At 43.9% G+C, this 27,590-nt stretch overlaps 1 protein-coding gene across 1 annotated transcript; it reads right to left on the bottom strand.

Moving 5' to 3' along the window:
• Nucleotides 1-593: 593 nt before the first annotated feature.
• On the bottom strand, nucleotides 594-27,590 carry LOC142492418 (uncharacterized). Its single transcript, XM_075595061.1, has 6 exons — nucleotides 27,400-27,590; nucleotides 15,749-15,777; nucleotides 3,215-3,520; nucleotides 1,746-1,823; nucleotides 648-1,382; nucleotides 594-601 (listed from the first exon to the last, which is right to left on the bottom strand). The coding sequence occupies exons 1-6, from the start codon at nucleotides 27,588-27,590 to the stop codon at nucleotides 594-596; spliced, it is 1,347 nt and encodes a 448-aa protein (XP_075451176.1).

Here is a 27,590-nt window from a genome sequence, read left to right on the forward strand (position 1 = left end):
CAAAGTCAATGGCAGCTTCTCTAAACTTAGCAACTGGCTCCTGGTGGACCATTACTGAACAGACGATTAATACATAAATATTTATAACACTATTCATTAATTGAGTGTTAACATTTCCAAAACTTCACGTGTACAAGAACATAGTTGAAAGTTTGGAAACAACACAGTCTTCAGCATACATACAATAGTAATTAGATAATCTGAAGTCAACAAAACAAGGCCAAAGACATATTTTCTGAATTATAACATTTATTTTTTTTGTTCCTTTTGCGAGCGAGTAACAGGCCTGCTTGTTGTCTCTTGAATTTTCCTTTTTCTTTTGCCACCAACTTTAGGCACAACAGAGCCACTTTGAGTGGCCTCTGGCACTTCACGGGCAGGGCTTGTGGCCAGTGACTGTTCACCTACGGGGCTTGTGGCCAGTGACTCACCTACAGGGCTTGTGGCCAGTGACTCACCTACAGGGCTTTTGGGCAGTGATTCACCTACAGGGCTTTTGGGCAGCGATTCACCTACAGGGCTTTTGGGCAGCGATTCACCTACAGGGCTTTTGGGCAGCGACTCACCTACAGGGCTTTTGGGCAGCGATTCACCTACAGGGCTTTTGGGCAGCGATTCACCTACAGGGCTTTTGGGCAGCGACTCACCTACAGGGCTTTTGGGCAGCGATTCACCTACAGGGCTTTTGGGCAGCGACTCACCTACAGGGCTTTTGGGTAGTGACTGTTCACGGACAGGGCTTGTGCCCAGTGACACATGTGAGCAAGTTGGTAGACACTGCACAAGTGATGGTTGGTCTGTTTCATGTGTGTCTTGTTTTGTTTTTGTCGCCTCCTTTGTAGGTGTCTGCTGCTGAATTTGTACAGATGGCAGCGGTAGGATGTCATCAGGAACCTGCACAGCAATGTCTGCTACTTGACCGGTAACATTTGGGCCTGGTGAATGAATATCAGATGAATGTGGTGAAAACTGACCTGCATGAACAGATCCTGGCTGGGAGGTGTTGAATTGTGGTACATTAGTCATTCTCCAGTAATTAGCTTGTGTTTGCTGAACAACTAATGCTTCGAATGAGGTGTTGATTTTTTGCAACTGTTTAGGCACTTCAATGAAGACTCTGTGGAGATGTGCCAATTGTGATACTGTTTCTTCCTGCAGTCCAATCATCCTTTCCAGCACTGTCATCATGTCTGAATGGCGACGATTTTCTGCGTCCACTATTTTTCCCTCTGAAGCTACAATTGCATCGTATGTGGAAGTTGATGGACGATTTGGCGGTACAACAGTTTCTATTGGCACCTCTTCATGGTCACATGATTGTATTTCAGTCTCTTCTGTGGCGTCATCCTCATCATACTCATCATCCTCATCACCATGATGTTCTAAAAAGAAATGTACACATTATTAAATGGCATGTTAATGTATGCTGTGTTACTATGTAATTGTACTGTGTCCTAAGTAACACCTAACATGTTAGCATACGTTTTATAACCTCATTAAAAACTACCTTGACTTACGAATAATGTTTGGACTCAGTATGAAATATGAATGAATGAAAAGTTGCTCTAAACTCAGAAGTCCTACATGATAATTAACATCACTAACACAATACATGTTGCCTTACACTTAATTTTCACTGACACTAAGTAATCCTATTTAAAGAAGATGTGCAAAACAAATAATGCACATGACAACATAACATATAGAAGAGCACATATTATATGGCCAGCAAATGATACACTCACCTTCTAGTAGTGTTGAGCTGGCTGACCCAGGTGAAGACACTTGTTCCATCTCAGGTGACACATGTCCTCCAGGGGCAACTATATATAACAATAACATAAGTTTTACATTTACATGTGTAAATATTGAACAAACACTTATTGTATGTTCTGTATTTATGATTAACTAACAACATCAGTTCCTTAACCGAAAATGTGTGTGAAAGTGAACATAAATAGTTGTAATAACACTGTACATGCCTGTGTACTTAGAATTTTTGAGTTCCCTAACATACAACATACTATGTTTCTGCAGTAATGCGTGAGGATAAATAGATTAAATGAGTACATAAAAATCATATGTTGTGTAGTGATATCAGTATCATAATGTACATAACTATCATGAGATGACCATTCACAATGGTTATCATGAAGGTGGTCATATTGCAAAAAGTGTTGTTTTTGGTAGAGGATATGTGTGGTACATTAATCGAAGATGTGGCACACCTGAATGTGGCTGTGACTCAACAAGACAACACATGCAGTGTGTGATAATGTGTCTTTCATAGTAGTTCAACTATAGATATGAGTGAACTAATGTGTGACGTACGCTTTGATAAGTAATGAGTTGTTGGGGCATTTAGTAGCTAGAGTTAAGCTTTCAAATGAGTGTGATTAACTTCAGTTGTGCTATTCAGGTTGTAAGAAAGGTATTCCCTTCCCCAAAAAGCCTAATCAGCCACACCTTTCAATGACTTGAAACAGGTGCAAATGGTGTGAACTAAGTTGACCGTGAAATGAGGCTGTAATTAGTGTGTGTGCTGAACCCCACCCCCTCTGTTGAAGTGTATGCTGTGATGAGATATTAATTGCAGCTGCTTTAACACAATGGTAGATGAGCTAAGTAGTCATCTGCAGTGTTTAAGTTATGAAAACAATGACATAACATATGATACGTGTGCCTCATTATGCTGTCTGTATATGACATAAAGCAAAAATGGACCTTTTCATAAGCAACTATAGATGTGTTAGTGCCAGTGATGTTTGTAGGCCGTTACATGCAATTTCTTTGATGCATGCTTAAAATAGGCAGTAATGTCATGTTTGTCGGAGTAAAATCAATAAAATACACAATAATATGATACATATTTCTGTTCTGTACCTGTAGCTACTAATAATTTCTCATGAACATGTGTTACACATGTGTACTACCCTGTTGTTCCCCATCTTCGCCCACCATCAATTGCTTCCACTGCAGCTATGCATTTTGGGAATTCACATGTAAATGAGCACGCAATGGCACGTGCTATATTAGTTACTGCTTTTAGTAGGACTACTACATATATGTCTATTTTGAGATATATATATACAGAATCAGACATATACATATATAGATGCAGGTATGCTTATATTGTGAAGACAGTATAAAAAGCAGTGTAAATATGCAAAATAACTGTAAGCAACGACACGCCTAGTACAGTAATATTTATCACCTGCTGGAAATTGTGACGGATAAATTCCAATGTCACGGTCACCAGCCAAGCCTTCCACGACGACGGTAAGTAATTTTGGCCGAAGCAGCTCCTCCAATGGAGTCAATATGAGACGTTGTGGTGTGGGCCCACCTCCAGTGCCAGTAGCATGCACGCGTTGGTCTTGTATTTTCTTTTTCAATTTGGACCTAATATCATCAAATCTTTTCCGACAATGATACTTGTCCCTGACACTATTCCCACAGGCATTGACACCAATGACTATTGTGTCCCACATTTCTTTTTTGCTTGCTGCACTTGTCCGCCCTTGAAAAACATATAAAAGATATGAGGTAAATTAATAATAATATAAGCACCAGTTTCCTACACTGCTAGCTGTTCCAAGAGATAGCAAACATGCTGTTTTATGTGTAATATGTGCAGCACATGAGCATTCACTACTAAACCTATACATGTAAGCAAGGTTGCATTCATATTGTATGCAGTTCTGGCAAATTGACCGCCTGTGTTTATTTGTCCTTGTAAGGCATGATAAAAAGCTGTGTTTCCACACTAATGAACATAGAAAGATATTGTGTACCCATATTTGCATATGAACAAAACTCAGATGACCTAGGATCACATGTATTTGAATAATAAATGTAAAGTTACACTTACCTACTAAATGTCCATAGAGACTGTCATAGTGCTCCAGAATGCCAGTGACAAGAGCCCTATTTTCCTGGTCATTGAAGCGAGGATTACGTGGCTTCTCCACACGTTTTTTCCGAGCAGGTTTAGGGTCAGAGCTTGGCTGGTGCTGACTGGACTCTCCTTCTTCCAATGGAAGAGCCTCCAAAAGCTAGCCACCAGCAAGCACGCCACCACCAGACACCCCATCAGCAACTGCGCCACCAGCAGCACTCCCAGCACCAGCACTCCCACTCCTAGCACCAGCACTCCCACTCCTAGCACCAGCACTCCCACTCCTAGCACCAGCACTCACACTCCTAGCACCAGCACTCACACTCCTAGCACCAGCACTCCCAGCACCAGCACTCCCACTCACAGCAACAGCACTCCCACTCCCAACAACAGCACTCCCACTCCCAACAACAGCACTCCCACTCCCAGCAACACCACTCGCAGCACCAGCACTCCCACTCCCAACAACAGCACTCCCACTCCCAGCAACACCACTCGCAGCACCAGCACTCCCACTCCCAACAACAGCACTCCCACTCCCAGCAACACCACTCGGTGCACCAGCAACATCACTCCCCTGAACAGAACGTTCACTCCGACGCGTACTCGCACGAGTAGCACTCCCACTCCCACCAGCATCACTCTTCCCACGCTTTGCGGGCATACTTCCAGCACTCACAAAAAACAGACAAGAAATGTACAGGCAATCACACGACCCACTTCCACATATAAAACAAGACAAAGATGTAAACAAAACAACAAAGGACAAAGCTCACCCAATACACAACAAGTCTCTCAGTCAATATGCAAATCTTCAATCGTCCAGCTCTGTGCGTCTCTCTCTCTCTCACTCCCAACAACACAGAGAATGATTAGCAGTACACGTTGCCTTTAAATATGGCGCGCAATCAAAAACATGCTTGTTTCGCCTGATTCAGCAAGATTTGTGATTGTGCAACCTAACAGCACCCCGCCACGCACGCCGATACACCTGTGTGTGATCGGCTCATCATCGTGAGAGTGGGCGGATTTGTTTTCTGGTTGATTTTGAATGTATTCGGCACTTACTGCATACGGAGAGGGAAAAACGCCAATAACATGACTAATCGATAAGCTTGCCGATTTCACATAATCGTCGCTTACTGCATGAGGCCCTCAATCTCTCTCTAACTAGAGCCAAGGTAGGTATGGGTGTCAGTGTGATCTCTTTTGCAGCAGTATAATGGACATCATCAGTATGATCTCTCTCGCAGCAGTGTGGTGGATCCTCTTGTGTAGCTCAAGGACATATAAAGAAAACTCTCATAGTGCGATATGTTCCCAAAGTGTATTGTACATCACAGAATATGAAAGTAAATACACTCACATTTCAACATGAGAATCGGGCATTGTACGAAATGATGAGGGTGTTTGGCTTCTCAATTACCGGCGCGCGTCTCTGCCCCTAATCCCTACGCCACTTCCGGTGATGGCTCGAGTATGGGCGGAAATGAATGAAGAAGCGCAGATACCATTTTGCCAGCACTCCTCGTTCCGTAGTCAGCCCTCACCGGATAGATTCTACGCGTTTCGCTCAAGGCTTCTTCAGGAATCGTATCCTGTCTGTCGTTTTGTCTTGATATTTATAGGCTGATGGCTCTTTGGTATAATTGGCTTAGGACAATGTCCTATAAGCGCACGTGGCGGCGGCAATGTATTTGTTTTTGGTTGGCGTTGCGTCGCCCGTCGCGGGCACTATACGCACGGCCTAAGGAATGATGCAGGTCACACACACATATACAGTCAAAAGGTACTGGGGACACCAGCAAACTAACTTTGCACTGCAAATCAGTATGTACATATTGTGTAATAGAAAAAAAATATAGGGTAAAATAATAAGATACAGTTAGGAATCCATATGTTTCATGATAAGAGCACAGACCAAGAAAGACAATGTTTAGTTCTCATGTGACATGTCCAAATATTCAGGATCAGGGTGTCAAGTACACAGGAGAATATCAGTCCACTATATACAACGTTTGTTTTGGTAGAGGCAAAATGGTCCAAGACAAGAGAGTAGGGTAGTATACAAACGATAGGTCTGAGAAGACAAAGTCCTGATGTAGTTTATCCATCAGACTGTAGTGGCCCGAAATTAGTTTAAACTACAGACTACTCATGGAGCAGTCACATTGTGTGTATAGGTATACCTGTAGTAGAGGTATCACAGGGGTAGCAAACAAGGATGTGTGGCTCATCGCAAAGTCCTTCAGAGAGCCTGACAGCCTAGTTCTTTAGTTAGTAGTATGGACACCACATAGTGTCTAGGCAATTCGTTTGAACTCTACCTCAGGATTGGGGAATAAAACAGATAATCCACATGGGCTGGGATTTGGGAAGTATCAAAATCACAAAAGATTTATAAAAAGCAAGCATAGTTCTGATAAGTATTGAGCTGCCTGCCTCCTTGAAACACACACACACACATCTTAACAGCATTATAGGCCCCCGGGCAAAGCAGTGCACTGGGCCCTGCCAACTCTGAGCTACAAGTCGTAATTTTTCTCTTTCTACCGAGTTAGCGGGAGATTTAAATGTTGACGCGGGTGATCGGAAAATTAGTGTTAAATTCTGGCCTGTGCATAGATTAGCATTGGGCCCCTATGCTCATGGGGCCCCCGGGCAACTGCCCAGCGTGCCCATGCATTAAGACGGCCATGCACACACACACACACGTTTCAATCTGTCTGTCACGTTCTCTGTCTCCTGCAACTTTTTTGCTACTCAGTCATGTCACATATCGATGGAAAGCTCTTTTGAGTATTTTCCAGGAGAATTGTCAGGGATGACCTGGAAAGTTTGCCACAATCGTTCTATCTCTACAAACTATAGGTTGCTTTTTCGAAATTCGTATCACTTGCGGTTCACATGTAGTATATATATATATATATGACACTGTGCACTCACAGGTCTTAAAACATGAATGTTGTGTATTTATTGAATGATTGATGTTTCAGCCTACAGCAGGGACCTTTATCAAGACATCGCCAACCCCACACTGTGTCAGTGTCTATACTTTAATCAAAGAAGCAACTGAAAAAATGGTGAAAATTTGCACGAAGGAACAGTGTTCTTATTCCAAGTAATGTGCCGTGCAGCTCCTTCTAGTGAAAGTAGTGACTGTAACCAAATAAAAGACTGTACATGTAGCTATCAAATATTACACAGTAATATATTAATAAGGCAAACAGATACATTATGAATTCACACTGATATATGGAGATAACACGTTCATAACTTATAAAAGATAACACAAATATAATTTAATACTATGCTCCAGTCTTTTACCTAGACTATATGTAAAGGGCCTCGTACTATATTAAACAGAGAATAGATGCAGACATACGGCAGCCCAGTTGCTAGGTGACAGGCCACATGGCTCCCCTAGCTTTAAAAACGGTAAAAGTGCATACATTAAAAACATTAGTAGAATTTAAAGCGAACTAATGTGAATGAAAACAACAAGATACAACTATGGTAAACTCTCCAATTTATAAAATCAACAGACCCATCGAAGGATGATAAATCAGCAGTGGAATAGACCCTCTATTATTGGATTCATAGGGTACACAGGTCATAAAAAAGTACCTTTAATAAAATGGACATAGGTAAAGAGTTGAGTAGTAGGTAAAGTCTCTGCAATTTTGCAATAACCCCCATTTCACACCTCCTGATGAGCCCCCTCCTCTATTCCTCCCCTCTATTCCTCCCCTGTCTCCCCTTGTAATTTCTTCACCCCATCTCACTCTTACCCCCTCTCTTCAACATTCCTTTTCTTACACTCCCCTCATCAATTAACCCCCTCTCACTCAATCCCGCTCTCTTAATCCCCGCTCCTCACACTCACTTCCTCCTCCCCCCCTGACCACACACACACAGACACAATTCCCCCCACACAATCACCCCCCTCCCAATAATTACTCCCAATCAAATACATACAAATCACCCCCCATAAAAATACAAAACACACCTCCCCAAATACATACAACCTCCCCCCCCCCAATAGATAAAAAAACACACCCCCCCACAGATGTGTGCAGAGGTACACTAGTGGAGACCGATATGGGTGAAATTAAACCTGGCTTTATTGAGCCTGTTCCTTTAAACTGTTCAGCATACAAAAACAAAATAAACAAACACCTACTCCACTTTGGAGAATAACTTAACTGTATATGCCCTAACTATCTGTAACTGGCTGGTTAGGCCAGTTCCCAGTCCAAAAACATAGAGTAGAACATTTTATCAAGAAGAAATATATACAATAGTCTTATCTGACCGTTTCCTGTTCTCCAGCTACAGGCTTTGCAGTCCAGCCACTCCCAGGAATATCAGTCTGGTCTTTCCTCTCCTCTGTCAGCACACTTGTGTGCTAAGGAATCTCTCTCTGTTTCTCACAGGAGGCTTTTCTAGAGCTCTGATTATCCAGGTGGAGCCTGGCCAATTGAGTGGCTGCAATTAACCAGCTCCCTGCTGGATTCAGAGCTCTGAGGCAGCTTTATTTAAACAGGGATAAGTCCCTGTTACACCCCCCCTAATACATACAACCCCACCAAGAACATACAACCCCCCAAAATGCATACAACCACCCAAAAACACATACAGCCCCCTCAAATACATACAAACTCTACCCCCAAATATATTAAAAAAAACACTTATCTTGGGGAAGTTCTCGGGCCTCCCTCACTGTCCCACGCAGGGACGCTGGTGTGCGCCGGGCCTCTGTCTGATAATGGTGCGCGTCTGGGCCGCGAGGGAGGCCAACTGCTGGGGAGAGCTGCTGCCCAATGGCAACGAGAGGACCGGCAGCTGGAAAAAGAAGTTAGGGCTGACCACTGGCCGGTTCTCCCACAGCCACCGGGCCTGGGACACTTGTCCCGATTCTCCCAAATCGACGGCCCTGTCTGTAGTACTTGTATAATAGCCTTATAGAAAACACCCATAATTAAGGTTTTCATTCAAGCCCCTTCGGAGACAGGGCGTTCAAATAAAAAATCAACTTGGCCTCTCTTTTGTAAAGCATCTTGGAACGGTCCCCTCCTTGACATTGATTGCACCTCATAAATGTGTCAGCTCGTACTAACTTCCAGGTCTGAGCAAACTATTTCTTCATTCAGCTGAAGCTGAAACTGAAGGCAGATGCACCACAAGTTTGTATATTGTCATGACTATTTTCTGCAAAGAATGAACATTTTGTTTAGCTTTAGGAACCAGAATTCCCTTTCCACCTTCCTAGAATTGTATCAATAAGTAACAGAGGTTTTTAAATTTTTTTTTTTTTTTACAAAATAGGAAGGTTTAAATGGATTGTAAGGTCTAGTCTTGTGGAAAACATTGTAAGAGATTGATTTGCTTATTATCTTTTGGATTGTTTTCCCTAACATTGACAACACAATCAATATTTGCCAAAGGTCCTTGTATCACTATTTACTTAAAGTTCATCAGTAATTCTGTAGGACAGCCAGACCAAACAGAACAGGAAGAAAAGTACATCTTTACTCAGTAGTGCCATAAATCACAGAGATCTTTCTTTTCACACGTAACCCCAGTTGGAAAAGATTAGTACTGTATATAGTAATGTATTGCAAAGGTGGAGTACCTATGAGTGTGTATGCATGTTTTCCATATTCCCCAAACCAGCTTGCTTCCCGGTCCCCGTCCCTGTCACCCCCCCCACCCCCGTTATCACATATCCACATACAGTGGTTAGGCAGTGACATGTAAAGGATTCTGGGTAGTGACACGTAAAGGATTCTGGGTAGAGACATGCAATTGCGCACCTAGTGGGCGTGACACTTTTTGCTTCCTACTCACATTACTATGTGAATTCTCCGGAGTTTAGGGACGGGGAGCATGACAAAAACAGCAAAGCACCCATCTATTGGCTATATGAGGCAACAAGGGGGATAAAAAGCTTAAGTGGGATAAAGAGGTAGATCTAACACTGGAATTATCTCAATTCCGATACTGGATATTACAGAGCGATCGGTGTTGCTTATCTGCATGTGGTGTTTTTCTTTTTTTTTTGCCAAGTCTTTAATTTAATTCCGAAAAAATGCTTTCAGAAAAGGCCTTCTTTAAATGGGCAGCCCCTCCTGGGATCAAAGTGTACTAATGGTAGCGGCCATTAGGTTACATGTACTGTAGGTGATTGACACTATTAAAAAAAAATAGACAAGTAAAATTATTTTTAAATCTGTTCAAACTGTTTTTTTTTTTTTTTTTTAAATAAGTCTGTTCTGTAGTATTAGATAATTAGATAATAATACATATTTTTTTTCAATTCAACTTTAATGCCATTTTAAATGAGTTTTAATATACTGAGCATCCTTTGATATCTACAATATAGCAGGTATAGCCCACCTCCCCAGCAGTGCAAGATATTTGCAAACATTTTCCTGTTTTTGATTATGTGTTGCCAATATTCCCAGCAGTTTGAGCTGCAAACTGTAATAACAGATAATGTTACTATTGTAATATAAGCATACATTGTAGCTGCTAATTTACAGACTGAAGTATTGATTGAAACTAAAAGGCAGCCATTTAGTGAACCCTGGGAAGCCGGATCTTTGCTGATCGATCACAGGACAACGAATCGTTCGGCAGCTTAGGTAATTCGTTTTCAATAAAGGTAATAAAAAGCCTGCATATAGTAAAACAAACAAAAAATATATATATTTTATATATATATATATATACAGTATAAACTTTTTTTTGTAAAGAATATTTAGGAATAATGTCCATCCAGCGCCTGTCCCATTTGTTCTTGTGTTTGGCTAGTAGCGGCAGCAGAATCATTTAGGGAAAATAACAATAATTACCAGATAACAATCAAATGAAACAAATCCAAAGAAAATAGACATTAACAATTTTTTTTTTTTTTACAAAAGAAGCAAATAACTGAACATTTGACATTAGGGTGAATTGGGGGATATATTTACCATGCGGTCGTTATCACTTCAGTGGGCCATATGGTGTCTTCAAGTGCTGAAAGGTCTCTTATGAAATAGCGCTGCTTTGTTAATTCGGGCCTAAATCTTTCTAGAGACGCCAACCGCACGGATACAGAAAACATACTTATTTTGCCCGATATGTGGGTCTGTATGTTTAAACACCGCGCAGTAATCTAGAAGCAGCATTAGTACTGGCGCACACACAGAGAGAGGACATTCAAATGGAACTTTTCTCTTTAATACATTTGACCCTGTTTCTTGCAACAGTTTTGCAACCAAGTTCTGATAAGAAACAGTCCCATTTGTATAAAAATCTGCAAAACTGAGGGAAACACGCTTTACGCTCCGATAAGCCATTTTAATGACATTAACCCAAATTGACATCACGTTAATATTAACACTTTATCCTTAGGACAAGTGTTATCATAACATTTATGTCCACTAAATTCCGTTAAGGTTAACGCTGGGAGTTAACATGATGTAATTTAAGTCATAGTGTAAACATGGTGTTACTCGCACCCAGACTCAGAAATAGGGCTTTTGCAGTGTCTGGTTGGCTGCAACTACAGTTATGCATGATTTAAACGCAGTATTAATCCCTGAAGTTATTTTCCTCTCCTCTAGCTCTCCACTCCAGCAAAAGACCTATTTTGTGTCTGGATTGGTGTAACGCCAGGGCGTACTTAACGTCATGTTATTGGAAGATAATGCAACGTTATAATGCAATAACGTAAAGTTAAGCCTGTGCCAATGAGATATATTTCGGACATTGATTTTGCATGTAATTAGCTTTGATCATACCATGTTACACTCAGAGAACCTAACATCCACTTCTGTTTTAGGAACCATGATTTTGTGGGGTGGGGGGGGGATGTGTTCACGCATTGCTCGCAGTTGCATCAAATGTAACAAACTAGTTTAATCAAGGTTCTTACATCTTGTGCAGATTGTTGGCCAGAGAGTTTTAAGCTGCCTCAGACCAGTTGTAATTTATTATCCTACAGTAAAAAACAGGAAGAAAAGGACAAAAAGAAAAAAATTATTTGATACATGCACTTATAAATCAGGCATGTGGCAACCCTCACTCTACCCCATCGACGGGACACAGGCTTAATCGAGGACCGCATGCTGTCCCCTGGGATTTAGCTGCAGCCCCGATCTTCTCCCCCCAGTGCAGAGGAAGCAGAGATGTTGCTGGCGTGAATGGTAGCTACTCCCTGCTCCTTCAGCTGCTAAATGACAGTGAGCTTATAAATATTGTCCCTCTTCTTTCCTAATCAATAGGTCCCAGTGTAAGAAGAGGAGCTGGACAGGACTCACTAGTGCTCCGGCGTTATATAGCTCACTGGAGGGAGCCGGCCCATATATATATATATATATATATATATATATATATATATATATATAAAAAAATATATATATATATATATATATAAATAATGTGCGAGGGCTCCGGGGCCCTTTAAATACACCACTGCTCTACCGTAATACCTCTTACTGACACTGCCTGGATCACAAACAAGTGCACACAGAACAAAAGTTACAGCAAGTACCTGGATACATTGAAGCAAAATGGAAATGCCCCATGTCTTGTCAATTTTGCTCCACAGTTCTTGACCCCCATATGCCTTAATTCTGTGAAAGCCTGATAATGCCAAACAAAAGCACACTGCGCTGAACCTAAAACTGACGTCAGAAGAAAACTATTTCACTTGTTACAGTCTCTAGCCATCTGAATGTCAATAGTGTGGTTAATATTAACTAATAATGTGATTCAGGAGAATGCTACAACATCAGCTGAATTAACCATTAGACTGAAATTCAAATGCAAAGATTTTATATTTGCTTTAGTACATTAAGTAGGTTTGTGATAGGGTTAGAGTTTAACATTTGGTATCTATGTATAGCAATGCCACCTATGGCTACTAACCTGCCCTACTCCTGGCAGTAAGCCCTGGTAAAGCAGCCTGCCAGTAGTCAATATGGGTTTAACCCACTCACTGGTGCTGCACTTGAGTGACAGTGGGTGGCGGTGACATCAGGCCTGACTATGTCCAATCATGGGACAGACCTGATGCCCCCTTCCTGGCTGTGCTAAAGGGCGGTGCCACCCCAAATTTGTAGTGCCTCTACCCCCTTGAGAGAGGCAGGTCAGACAGCCATGAGCCTGACTATTGGGCCTTCTCTGGTCTTCTTCCCTTGGGGGGAGAGTTAGTCTGTGCCATACCTCTGCCTCTGCTAGAGGGGCAGGGAAGAGAATGGGCCTTGGAGTTGCTAGACGAATAGGTCGACTGTATCCAGTGAGTGGAGATCGGAAGGGCTCTGCACAGGGTGATGGGGTGTGGATCCTCCAGCAAGAAGGGAACCTTGCCAATAGGTCCCAGTGTATAAAGAACAGGCCATCAGCTAGGCCAGCGTTTCCCAAATGGTGGGTCGTGACCCGGCACCGGGCCCTGGAACCAAAATTGCCAGGTCGCAGCGAGGCTGGCCGTGCGGTGTTCCCCCCCCTGAAGTAAAAAAAAATGGCGGCGATTCCCCCGCGCATGCGCAGGGCCCACTCCCCCCCGCTCCCAACGTGGGACGGAGGAGGAAGTACCAGTTCCTCTGCGGCCGGAGGGGGAAGTACTAGCTCCTACTGTGGCCCTCTTCCCCCCGCAGCCAGCTTCCCGCGCTCCCCCCGAGCTCATCTCCCGAGCCCACCTCCCATGTCCCCAAGCCCACCTCCCGTCCCGGGCAGCTGCCGCGGGGATATCGGGGGCAGCAGGGGAAAGCGTCCGGCGGCAAGGTAAGTCACCCCACCCAGTCACTGTCACCCAGTCACTGTCACCCAGTCACTCTCTCCCACCCAGTCACTGTCACCCACCCAGTCACTGTCTCCCACCCACCCAGTCACTGTCACCCAGTCACTCTCTCCCACCCAGTCACTGTCACCCACCCAGTCACTGTCTCCCACCCACCCAGTAACTGTCACCCAGTCACTCTCCCACCCAGTCACTGTATCCCACCCAGTCACTATCACCCACCTACCCACCCAGTCACTGTCACCCACCCAGTCACTGTCTCCCACCCACCCAGTCACTGACCAACCCACCGTCATTCACCCTCCCACCCACAGTCATTCACCCTACTGTCATTCTACTGTCATTCATCCACCCAGTCACTGTCATTCAAGGCAGGCAGTCACATGTCTTTTGTTGAAAATACAGAAAAAAACATTACAATGCAACCTGTTTATTTTTATATCTCAATAAGAAAACAGTTAAGTAAAAGTTGCGCGCTAAAAGATATTTTTTTGTGGTAGGTGCGCTATGGGTTCGGGGGGGGGGGAGCGCCTGCTCCTTTCCTTTGTCCCGGGCCCAATGATTTCTGTTGGCGGCCCTGGATAGGAGGTAGGAGGTGGTAGGGGAGGGGGGGGGGGTGGTGTTGTACCTGTGCCTCCTGTCCTGGCGCTCCCTTCCCCCCGGTCCCCTTGGTGCGGGAGATGGGAGCGGGGGCGGGCAATGGTGACTGCGAGGTCGCTCCAGTCCCCCCCCCCCTCCAGTCACACATATCCGTCGCTGCCTGTAATTCACTGTGTGTGTATCAGTGTGTGTGTGTGTATCAGTGTGTGTGTTTGTGTGTGTGTATCAGTATGTGTGTGTGTATCAGTGGCTGTGTGTGTGTATCAGTGGCTGTGTGTGTGTATCAGTGGCTGTGTGTGTGTATCAGTGGCTGTGTGTGTGTATCAGTGGCTGCGTGTGTGTGTATCAGTGTGTGTGTATCAGTGTCTGTGTGTGTATCAGTGTCTGTGTGTGCGTGTGTGTCTGTGTGTGCGTTTGTGTGTCAGTGGCTGCGTGTGTGTCAGTGGCTGCAGGTGTGTGTGTGTATCAGTGGCTGTGTGTGTGTATCAGTGGCTGTGTGTGTGTCTGTGCAGGCCAGCAGTGGCTGTGTCTGTGCAGGTCTGTCTGTGTGGGTGTCTGTGCGTGGTCAGTGTCTCTGTTGGTCTGTCTGTGTGAGTGTCTGTAGGTCAGTGACTGTGTGCGTCTGTGCAGGTCAGAGAGAGAATGGGGGGGGTAGAGAATAGAGGGGATTGGGAGAATATATGAAATCTGTATGGACACTCATAACTGTTTTATTTTACCTATAGGCGATAAAAATTTTAGTGGGTCACGAAGGAGAAGTTCAAAAATAACCGGGTCACGGAAAAAAAAGTTTGGGAAACCCTGAGCTAGGCAATGGATTGCCATATACAGTGACAACAAGGTGATAAGCAATGTGCCCCTATGAGGATGCTGTGTGGGCACAATAATACACATAAGAAAAAGAACTCAGCTGGTAGCACTCTATAACTCAGAGTAGGTAGGTTGAAATAATTCAAAATACTTTATTAATGTTGATTAAAGTAAGTGGGTGTACATAAAACAAACGTGACTGTATATCCCAGTCATGTCCTGCTATCACCGGGGTTTAATTGAATGGTAAATGCTAATGTTAGCATGTAACCACAGATAGTATATGATCCATTAACCAAGGTAGCACACATATATATCACCCGGCCTATAACACTGTATGTATTGGTGTATTGGCACTCTATCATACACCCATTGTAATCCCCTGAAGGGTAAATGCCAAAAATAGGTGAGGTGCTGCCCCTCTAAGTCAATTGCGGTAATCGTTTAAAAAGCTTGTAAGCTTACAGCAATATAATGTGTGCAGGTTAAATAATACAACCCCTGGTTGTTACAGGTGATTATACTGTGCAAGTTCAATATAACCCCTTGGGTGCTGTGTGGGCACCCAAGGATGAAGTTTGTTTGACTGTCCATGTAAAGAAAGAAAGAAAAATTTGTGGCGCCCTCTATCGTTACTTCCAGCTGCTTACCATACCAGCCCTGCACGGATGCCAGCAGCCTGAGAACAGGTAAATAGAGACACTGAGCACAACCTGTACAGAATTAATACACTTTTAAGTGACACTCTTTTATTGGCCGGGGAAAGAGGTGTTACTGGGAGAACACCTCTTTTGCACATATATACATATTGCATATCATTAGCAAGACACATTTAACTATACTCTCTTTCAAGGAGTAACACTGGGTTACTATAAGGTCATTCTCTTTAGTGGATATACATTAAGACTAACCCAACGTTAATTTAGGTTAATATCAGGTTAGAAAGCGGAACTTAGTGCATCTGGGCCTCAGTGACTTACCCAAGATCACATGGAGCTGGCATTGGGGTTTGGAACAGGCTCCCTTGCTCACCATGCTCCTCATTCCGCATTGACACTGAAAACTTTAATTAGTGTTGAAAGAAAGCAAAAAAGAGATGGGAGGTGGAGCGCAGAGAAAGAAAATACCAGGGTGAGATAGGGTCAATTTATTGTAACAACAAAACACAGAATTACTTACAATTGGTAAAACAGCAGCATGTAGATACTCCCACAGAAATCTGGTCTGCGTCTATTTGGTTGCCCCCGTCCTGACTACGACACACTGCTTGAGTCACACAGGGTCCCTGACCCGGAACCGGAAGTGTAGCAACCGAGTGATAGGCGGGCTCTCTCAGGTCGTGGCAAAAGCTATAGCAATAGCAACAGCCACTCCAGACTGACGGGGGGATTTCCCAGCAAATACAGAAAATAGGGAGATTCTACTGTGCTAAAAAATGCACTCCTACCCAGGAGTGCAACATAAAAGTATTCAAACAACCCTCTACGCGTTTCGCGCAGTATAGCGCTTCGTCAGGAGGTATTAGGGTATTGCAGGAGGTGGTCTTATATAGGTCACCACCTAATTAACCAACACAAAATACATGTGTCAAAACATACTTTTAAAATAATTCCCAATGGTGAATGTGACTAAAGATGCATAGTATACATATACAAACACTGAACATATTTACACATAAAAATAAATACAATAATACTTAATGTGAACTCTACAAATACATGTCTACCTATACTCATACCAATAATCCAATTAATGATTAAGATTTGATTTTAAATTGATAGCTACCCATTTTTGATCTCTGATGTTGCATATTGTATACTTATACAGTTATATCTTTCACTAGCATACATCTCCTAAAAATACATGACAATATTAAAAAATAATTAAAATCAACATCTAAAATTCCACGTCTAAAAGCTATATATATACCTAAAGTTCATTATTGATGATATTATTGTTTATATAATTGATATATAATGATTATAAATTATTTAAGAAAAGGGTTTAGTTCTATCATTTCGTTAAGGCCACCAGGGATTTTACTTTTTAAGGTATAAATCCAATATTGTTCTCTTTGGAGTAATTTTAATTCTCTATTACCTTTCCTAATATCTCTTTCTACGACCTCCAACCCTCTAAAATGTAAACCCTTTGTTTCACCATTGTGTTGCTCTAAAAAGTGCATGGCCAGATTATGTACCTTCCTCCCAGACTCTATATTTCGTTTTGCATTTTTAATACCATTAATGTGTTCTCCAATCCTTACTTTTAAGGGGCGGATGGTTTTACCAATATAGTATTTTTTGCACGGGCAATCTATTATATAAACTAAATGTGTCGTTTGGCATGTAATGAATTGATTTATTTTATATTCTATTCCAGTCTGATGGTCTTTAAAAACTTTTTCTTGGGACATATGTTGACACATCACACATTTGCCACATTTGTGATTGCCCATCGGTTTACATAAAAAACTTTTATTTGCAACAGATTTTTTGTTGTTTGCTCCTTTTAGGAGGCTTGGTGCTAGAATACTTTTAAGGTTTTTAGCCTTCCTAAAAACTATTTTCGGTTTAGCAGCTAATTTATTGTTAAAAACAGGATCCATTAATAAAATATTCCAATGCTTATTAATTAGTGTCTTTATCTTTGATTCTTGTTTAATAAAATTGGTAATAAAAAAGGGAGTTGAATTTTCTTGAATTTCTGGTGTTTTCTTTTTAGGTATTAGTAAATTAGATCTTTGTCTAATTCTACTTTTCATTAAGGATTTGTTTAAAATCCCTTTTCTGTATCCCTTATCAATAAACCTCTGTGTTAAGATATTTGTTTGATCGTCACAGTCCTTTTGTTCAGAACAATTCCTGCGTATTCTTAAAAATTGTCCATAGGGGATATTATTAAGCCAATTGACAGAATGATTACTCGTATAATCTAGATAGGAATTTGCGTCCACCTTTTTAAAAAGTGTTGAAAGAAAGACCTTTCAAAGTATTGCATACCGTAGGTGAGAAATTGCATGTTGGACTCGTAATTAGAAATTCTTAATGTTCTCCTTAACTGCTCATTTTATTATATTGTATATATTGTCGCTGTATCAAAGACCACTGGCTGAAAAAATGGGGAAACCCAGGGCAAATAATATACATCAGATTTATCAAAGAGAGGATCATGTGACTCAAAGCCATGGGATGCTTTTCTTTGACAAATCTGGTACCCTTTGTTTGCCCTACAATATCTTTGCAGCTGAGTGATTTTGATACCCCCATTATTTGTACCATTCAGTTTAATGGTACAAAAGGTGTCTTACGGCTTAGCAATGCTTAGCAAACATGATGCTACATACTGTACATGTGCGGAGCCTACGTATAGTGTTGCTAAAAGCAATTTGTTGTATTTGTTCGTCTCCTGTGCGCCACTCTAACACGCGTCTTGGTGTACCAATGTATCAAACCAAGTTTGAAAAGACATACTTAAAAACGAGAGGTGTCTCTGGTTGTATTTTTTCCTGGTAAAATATTTGATAAAGAAATACATTTTGATGTCTTGTGTGGCAAAAAAGGTTTTACCACAAGGTTCTGCGTTGTAGGCCGAGTTTGGATTTTGTCTGTGGCGCGCATATGCAATTGATATGTAAAACAAAAATGAAAGTAGACGCAAACAACTCTTAATGCATTGATATGTACGAACGTGACACACATCATACAAGGAATAGGAAAACGTGCACCAAATGTGAGAACACGAGTAATGACATACCAACATAAGCTGCTAATGATATTAGGTGAGAAATGTATTTCTTTACGCAAAGCACTGTTTTCTTTATGTAGCACTGTTTCCCTCTGAACACAGAAGCTACTACTACTGTATACACCTGTATGGCTTGCAGGAGCCTAAGCCTCCGCACTGAGAGCCTGGGGTATATATATATATATATATTCGCAATCTCGCGGTGCAACGCCTCCACCTGAGAGGGATCCAGACAGAGCGGGAGGGGCCCCTCACAGGACACAACCAAATAATACAATTGGTATGATAAAGCAACAATAACCTTTACTGTACATATATAACTCTTATACTCTATAAGTTCCCAAAGTAATTCACTCCCACTTGTGAGTGTGTACCCCTGTCCCACCACCGTGTACCCCCACACCGTGTCCACAGTATAACCCTTGTCCCGTGGTCAGCGCTGCCACTATGTATGAGTACTCAGTAGTTGGTGCACATGTGTAACGATACCTGCCCAGTGCGGCGGCACCTGGGCGTCAAAGGATCTTCGAAAAGGATCCGACGACCTCCTGGGCGACGTCCGGTTCCACCAGCGTGATGATCTGTCAGGGCAGTCCACCCTGAGTATAGTCCCGCTCTCTCTGCGGAGTAGGCCTGATCCCAAGACTCTGGGTGGGAAGCGCAGCATCCGCTGTGTCCCTGACTGTACAGCTTATACACTAAGAGGCAGGGTCCCTAACCTAGGGCCTGTCCCTGAAGTAACACAACCTGGTATGTGGTGCAGGACCTAACTGGGGCATAGGGGGCTGCTGGCCTAATGCAGTGGATCACAGACCCCTGCACTCACCTCCTACCCCTAGCTCTTCCTGGTCCTGACTCACTACCGTGGGCTGAGCGCGCGAAAAGTATCTCTTCTATGCTGCCGAGATCCCTGCACTCCTATTGGCCCTGCTTGGCCACGTGTGCGCTGGCCCCTGTGTCTGCTAGGGGTTGTAGTCCCCGCAGCACCTTCCCTGCCTGTTTACCTGCGATCGCTCTGCTCCTGCGCATGCGCGACTTGTAATAGTCACCGGAGCTTCAAATGCACATGCGCGAACTAGCGCAAGATGGCGCCGCCCTGCACGGCCGCCGCCGGGAGTCCCCGGTGATGCGCTTGCCCTGCGCAACCACTGCCGGTCCCGCAGAACTCCCGGCACCCGCCAGACATTGCCGCACACCTCCGGCAGGCGCCGCAGAGGTAAGGGGGGGCCCTAAGAGACCAAGGGGTCCGGGGCTACATTTAGTTTCCAAAATACTATTCATTATATATTGCCCCCAATGTGTTTATTAAACACAGATGTAGCCAACCTTATTGCATCCACATAAAATGAAGGCTGGGGGGGGTGTCATTATGCGCACGGCAATATTTGTCTAAATGGTGCATCGGCAAACTATTTTTATATGTTTATTTAATTTATAAAAATGTTTCACCAGGAAGTAATACATTGAGAGTTACCTCTCGTTTTCAAGTATGTCCTGGATGGCGCATCGGCAAACCCCACTTTGAAGGATGCACCACCTTCGAGCGTCACTTTGACGATGCAATAACATTGGCTACGTCGGGTATATCGGTGATAGTTTTTAGGCACGGTAAATACGGTAATTCATTTGTAATGCAGATTTCATGATATCAGTGTGGTAAATAATTAATCATTTTGAGGATGAAAGCTTGGTTACATTTTTACAGAGCCAGCCAGAATTGAGAGATATATCATTAACTAGGGCATGCGAATGTGGCCACCGTGCCAGGAACTGACATTATCATTCTCCTATCTCCCCTAACTTCTAAGGCCGTGATTATACCAGAAATCGCTCGCGATGGCGAGACGCCGCGCAGCTTCAAAACAAGACAATGAAATGCAATGAAAGCGCACATACCAATCGCGACGGTAGCACCGCGACGTGCTGCAAAGCTTCTGTCTCCTGAAGAGATTTCAGATTTTGTTTTTCACAGGCGACGGCCGCGTCACGTGATTTGCACGGCCAATCACAGTGCATCTTAATGCAGTAGTGCTACAAATCGCTTCTGCATGTGCACATGTAGCATCGATACGATGACGTCACTGAATTGCTCTGCAGTTTCTGGTATAATTGAGGCCTAAAGTTGTGTATGTGTAGGTAGAATATCGTTCCAGTCTTGTAATTCCTCGGAAATGTACCCGGCTTTCCTATACTATGCCACTTCTCATTATTGTTGCCAGGATAACCCCATTTACTGTTCTCCAACAAATACTTGGAGATTATAGAGAGGCATTCACATTACGTAGTGGGGGGTCTGAATTAATGGTACTTCTGGAATGTACATTGTACTCATCAGATATCTCATCTGGAAGAGTCTCTGACTTCATTGTTTTACACTTAATGCCTGCAATGCACAGGATCACCTCGGAGACGCCTGCACCGCTGAATGTGTTGTTTCTCTTTAGTAGCACCCTGGATGTTAGTGAAGTACACAATACAGTACAATGAGTGTTCTTAAATGTTGATGCTTTTTTCCATGATTTGATATCGTCTCTGTAAGCTTTTCACTCTCTGGTCTATCTGAGCCATAAGACATGAAGGCACCTTGTAATAAAAAGCACTGATTTGTGCACTGGAAAGCAGGCTGCACTCATCAGAGGGACGGCTGCTCCACAGTACGTAGCTCAGTAATCATGATAATTGTAGTAATTAAAAAGGACTTTTATTCAACACATTGTAAAATAGGTAGTGCCAACGTGACAGCACATATGTATATAGAGACGTGAGGTCCCCTACATAACAACGCAAACAGACAAAAGAATAACGTTAGGCCTGAGACATGGTGCAGGGAGGAGCGCTGGGCAGCGCTGACGCTCATGCTCTCCTGATTTTTCTTGTCCCTGCATGAGCGTCAGCGAGCGCACTTGTGTGCCGGGTGGGAGGCTTTCGGGAGACGGAGTGGGAGGCGGGGCTAGCGCACCACGGCGCCGACGTCACGGACTGCCATTGGCTTCTGGCAGTCACGTGACCGGCCCTGCGCTTCCCTCAGCGGGAAATCTAAAATTTGTCTGTCGGCTAAAATTCCACACGCCTCCGCACGCATGCGGAAGCGTGCGGAAGCGCCGTCTAAAGCCGCGCTGATAGAGATAATGTTTCCCCTCAGCGCGCCTCAGCACAGTCTTTTTGACCATGTCCGAGGCCCTAGAAGTAATAATAGTCAGATACGGTACCCAGGTGGTAATTAAAAGATCCAGTCAGTAGGGAGCTGATTTGGAGTAGGCAGACTTGCATCAGACCCACAATCTCCCCCCACCCCCCAAATGGATGTACATATATACGTAGGGATGAACATGGGCATAATAAGTCAAGGGTAGTAGTAATTGTTTAAACTCAAATGCGGCTGTTAGTCATAAGGGATTATCTGCTATTAGGCATGATTGAGATAATGTTGCATAGTCAGGTTTAGCCAGTATATACATCCTTGAGCTCTTATACAGAGCAGCATACAATGTATCAAATGATGCCACATTGTAGGCATCTGGTCTCAGATAGTGACGGCAGCAGTGTTAGGCTACGCTTACAGTATAGTGCCGGCGACGGTCGCTGGAAAATCATTTGCTTAAAGAAGCATATGAATAGCACTGGATAATCCTGGACACATGATACATAAAGCTTGGCCCCCTGCAGACGCACTTACCAGAACTCCCTCCTATTGTCTCTATATGTTCCCCTACCTACCAATTAGATTGTAAGCTCCTTGGAGCAGGGACTCCTCTTCCTTAATGTTACTTTTATGTCTGAAGCACTTATTCCCATGACCTGTTATTTATATTATTTGTTATTTATTTGATTACCACATGTATTACTACTGTGAAGCGCTATGTACATTTATGGCGCTATATAAATAAAGACATAAAATACAAAATCAAATAGAGATGACTTCCAGCGATTGCGACCAATCCGTCGCTCTGTCGCGCCACGCTTACTATAAGCGCAGCCTTAGTGAGCTGCACACAGTAGATTTCTTTAAAACTGAAGGATATATATCCTGCGGAGCAATCTGAAACACAATGAAACATTTAAGTGAATGGACCACAAGCTTTCTTTTAGCACCACCAGAAGGTGTCCTATGGAATTGTGGTGGTTTTTAGGTAGTGTATGTGTGGGGGTGTTGGTGTGTTCTGGTTACTTGTGTCTTTTTCGTTTCCAGGTGAAGGAAGAAGCAATAACAACCGAACCCAAAAAGAGGAAGAAGTCAGACACCAAGAACAAGACAGTCGAAACTATTTGGGAAGGAATATGGCATACAATTTATTTAATGGGAAAGTTAAAAAAAACAGTTCTGTAGAGTATGCGGCTGTGTGAGGATGCGGCACATAGCCCAACCAAACAAACAATCTCGCCTCCCCCTCCCCCCGCACCCACTGCTTGCATTCCCATCCAATCCCCAGAAGGGAGGTAGCACAACAGCCATCAGCGCATTACAGAATAGCACTGCTTAGTAAAAAATGGCCTAAACCACCAAAGAGCCATGTTTTCTCAAGGAAACTATTGCACTGAGAATTAGAAGAGGAATAAGTTGTATATAGTGGCAAAGCAGTAATGGTTTAGTGGTCTTGATTGCACAAGAGGGTGGCTTGACTTCAATACTTAGCCACTTAACCTTTACGGTGCTCTTATGACGTACCTGGCCCACTAGAGGACCTTATGGCCTACCAAGTTCATCGTAGGTGCATACTCATTTTCTAGGGGTTGTTTGAGCTAAGTGCTCCAATGGAGGGACCAGCCCAAACAAAACTGAAGTGGTGCCTGGAGCAATCACATGACTGGACGTGCCAGACTGGTGGCCCTCTGGTGCCGTCGGACCCCGGTACTGTTGCAGTTTCCTCTGTTTGTTTGTTTTTACCCCTGCAGTCTCTCTGCCCTTTTTTTTTTTTATCAAACTGGAAACTGGGGGGTCCCCAGAGCTGAAACATGCTGGAGTGGAATCTGTGGCCGACCTTTTCTGGTTGATTGATCTTATTGGTAGCCCCCTGGCGAGAGAGGTAAGGAACTAAAATGATATACAGTACATACAAAAGTTAACAGAAACAAAAAAGAAAAAAAGAGAGCCGAAAAAGTCGTATAAATTGTCCCTCCCCCAAAAATGTGATCGTCCTGTACTTTAAATTGAAAAATTCAGAAGCAGTCCTTTATATCATACATCAAGGTATAATCAGTGAAATAACCAGTGGGTACAAGAGTTGAATCTCATTAATTTAAACTCCAGTCCCTCCACCCCATCCCCCTGGTTTCCGAGATACTTACTGGTAAAAGCACCATATTCCTGTCCCCTTCAAATAGGAATACCCTCCTTGCCCATCTGTATCAGGGATACTGTTGGTGACAGAGCGGTCACATTTATTGAGCTCTTGAAATTTGGATAGTCTGTTCACTATAATAAGGAAAATTCAGTAATATCACATTTGAACACCAGGGGTCAGACTTGAGTCTGACCTACACTTTGATTGACATATCGCGGAACCAATAGGGAATCAGTTCCCTCTATATATACCTGACCCTGGAGACAACTTTTAGGCCTAACCAAGCCAGCAAAATAGCACGGGAAGTTGAGCAAGGAGTTAACAGGCATCTTACCGAGCACCTACCAGAGACCGAAGCGGAAACCCTTGAAGGATGCACCAGGACCGAGATAACGCAACTTGCAGAAAAGCTGGCAAATGGCAAAGCACCAGGAAGTGACGGAATTACCAACCTGGCCATCAAGAAGCTTCCGCCGGCAGCCATGGAATGCCTCACAGAAATCTTCAATGCATGCATGCGGCTCCAGCACTTTCCTCAATCCTGGAAGGAAGCCAAGGTCATTGTATTTCCAAAGCCTGGAAAACCACTGAGGGATCCTGCAAACTACCGTCCGATAAGCCTGCTCTCTGGACTGTCGAAACTCCTGGAGAAAGTTATTCTTACGCGCCTCCGCCACTTTGCCTCTGGTAAAAACATTCTACTAAAGGAGCAATTTGGATTCCGGAAGGACCACTCAACCAACCATCAGCTGCTGCGAGTCGTTGACATAATAAGCCATGGATTCAACATCCACAAATCAACTGGAGTAGTCTTCTTGGACGTGGCCAAAGCGTTTGACAGAGTTTGGCATGAAGGACTACTGCACAAAATGATCAACCTGAAATTCCCAAACTACCTGATTAAGCTGACTGCAAGCTACTTGCGGGAGCGCACATTCCACGTGGCTGTGCGAGAAGAGCTCTCAACAACACGCCCCATCCGCGCAGGCGTGCCACAGGGATCAGTCCTGGGACCTTTCCTGTTCAACCTCTTCATGAATGACATCCCCACAGACCTCCACAAGACCCAACTGGCACTCTACGCAGATGATGTGGCAGTCATCTCCCAGTCCTTCAGAGAGAAAGAAGTAGCTAAGAACATCCAGAAAGCACTAGACATGCTATCAACATGGTACAGCGACTGGCAAGTAGGACAGAACTCCAGCAAGACTACAGCTACACTGTTTACCAAAAAGAGGATCAAGGCACACCCACCAATCACCCTTAACGGAGAGGCTGTCAAATGGGAGCCAAACAGCTCTTACCTAGGGGTAATCCTATATAGCAAGCTAAGCTGGAGAAACCACATTGAGAAGATTCAACAGAAGGCAACAACCAAGCTGGCAGCACTGTACCCTCTGCTGAAGACAAGGACCATGCCCATCAAGAGCAAAGTCAATGTGATCAAGGCGATCATTAGACCCACAATAACATACGCCTCCCCGGTGTGGAGTGGTTGCCACCAATATCAAAGATCATCTCTCCAAAAATTACAGAACAAGGCGCTGCGGATTGCGTCCAACGCTCCACTTCCTACAAGAATAGCAGACCTTCATAAGCCACAACTTACGTAACTATACACAGAACGTTATATAATAAAAATGGCACAACATACATGCAATCTTACTTATTAGCTCTAGATCAGATTGCACATTTCATTGAACATCACAGCAACAAACTGCACTCTGCTGTGAGCCCACTGCTGAGCCTCATAATAGGGTGCCCCGAATTGATCATAAGCCATCCTCATTGGAGGTTGACCAGTTCTTTGGCTTCGGCGAAGTTGCTCTTCAGCTACCTCCTCGGGAGAGTAGCAAGTCTCGTTTGGCATTTCCAACTCTGCCCTTGAGGGGCTCGATAGGTCTACAAAGTCTTTTTGAGGCACAAACCACGGGCTCTGTGGGTCTAGTGGCTGGCTCACTGGAGTCAGCGTATCTGTCGTTGGACCAAGGGGCTCTTTACCCGTAGCTCCTTCGGGAGATGACCCCGCGGCCGGAAGGCCCCTTTGAGAGGTTCCCTCTATAGGATTCTCAGAGGTGGCATTTATTACAGTCTCTGGGACATCCTCTGTACTTTCAGCTTCTCCATCGATTGAAACAGTGGGCACTTCCAATTCGTTGTCCCCTACTTGAGGTAAGGGGAGCAGATAGTTCCTATGCCATACCTTTACCCGGCCTTCGGAGTCCTTGATGCGGTAAACCGGGAGGCCAGGCATCTGTGATTCCACCTCATAAACCCCATCTCTCCACCGATCAGCCAGTTTGTGCTTTCCGGGAATGCCCAGATTATGAAGGAGAACAGCATCCCCCGGGCGGAGCTCTTTATGTCGCACCTTGTGATCGTAGCGCCTTTTGTTACTCGCATTCAATTGCGCCACCGCCTTCTCAGCCAATTTATAGGCCTGCTGCAGGCTGTCTTGTAACCTTTGTACATATCGGAAATGCGTCCTGTTGGATACCCCATCGGTAGATATCCGCAGTCGCACGTCCACGGGCAGCCTAGCTTCTCTTCCAAACATCAAGAAGTATGGAGTATACCCTGTAGACTCATGTCTAGTACAGTTATAGGCATGCGCCAACGTCTCCACATGCTTGCTCCACTCAGTCTTCTGAGAGCCTCTTAATGTTCCCAGCATGTCAAGTAGCGGTCGGTTGAACCGTTCGGGCATGGCATCATGGCGTACTGGGTGGTACGGGGTGGTCCGTGACTTAGCTATATTCAACAACTTCAGCACTTCTCGAATGAGAGTACTCTCGAAATCCCTGCCTTGGTCAGAGTGTAGCCAGTTCGGTAATCCATAATGAATAAAGTATTTCTCACAATACTCTAGCCACTGTCACCGCCCATTGATCTTTGGTGGGGAATGCTTGGGCGTATCTAGAATAGTGGTCTGTAATCACCAGTACGTTACCGATGCCCCGGGTGTCTGGCTCGATACACAAGAAATCCATGCACACCAAATCCATGGGCCGGAGCTTTTCAGATGGGCCATAGGGGCCGGCTGAGTGGGAAGTGTCTTCCTTTGTATACAGCGAGTACAACGTCGGCAATGCATTTCCACCAATTCCCTCATTTTTGGCCAATAGAACCGGTCCTGAAGTAACCCGAACGTCTTGTCAACGCCCAGATGGCCATGATCATCATGTAGTGCCCAGAGGACCATATTTCTCAGACTTTGAGGCAAGAATAGCTGTCGCCGGTCGGGATGATTGTGGTACGGTATAACCCCATACAGTAGGCAGTTGTCCAGTTCGAATTTGCCGAACTCATTCAGTAGTAGTTTCACCAGTTCTCTAGGTGCTTGCTTAAGGATAGAGGGATTTCCTTGTTGCAGGGCTTGGTGAGCTAGCTCCACCACTGGGTCTTGAATCCGACGTTGCACCAATTCTTTCCAGGAAATGATTTTGTCCTCCGTAATGTTCAT

This window comes from Ascaphus truei, chromosome 4 (assembly GCF_040206685.1).
Source record: "Ascaphus truei isolate aAscTru1 chromosome 4, aAscTru1.hap1, whole genome shotgun sequence".
NCBI lineage: Eukaryota > Metazoa > Chordata > Amphibia > Anura > Ascaphidae > Ascaphus > Ascaphus truei.

Coding starts and splice junctions, on each gene's coding strand:
- LOC142492418 (XM_075595061.1), bottom strand. CDS start 27,590: ATGAACATTACGGAGGACAAAATCATTTCCTGGAAAGAATTGGTGCAA. Junction 3,521..15,748: donor ATCCGTGCAGGGCTGGTATG/GTAAGCAGCTGG, acceptor ATGTTTTTCAAG/GGCGGACAAGTGCAGCAAGC. Junction 1,824..3,214: donor TCCGTCACAATTTCCAGCAG/GTGATAAATATT, acceptor TGTTATATATAG/TTGCCCCTGGAGGACATGTG.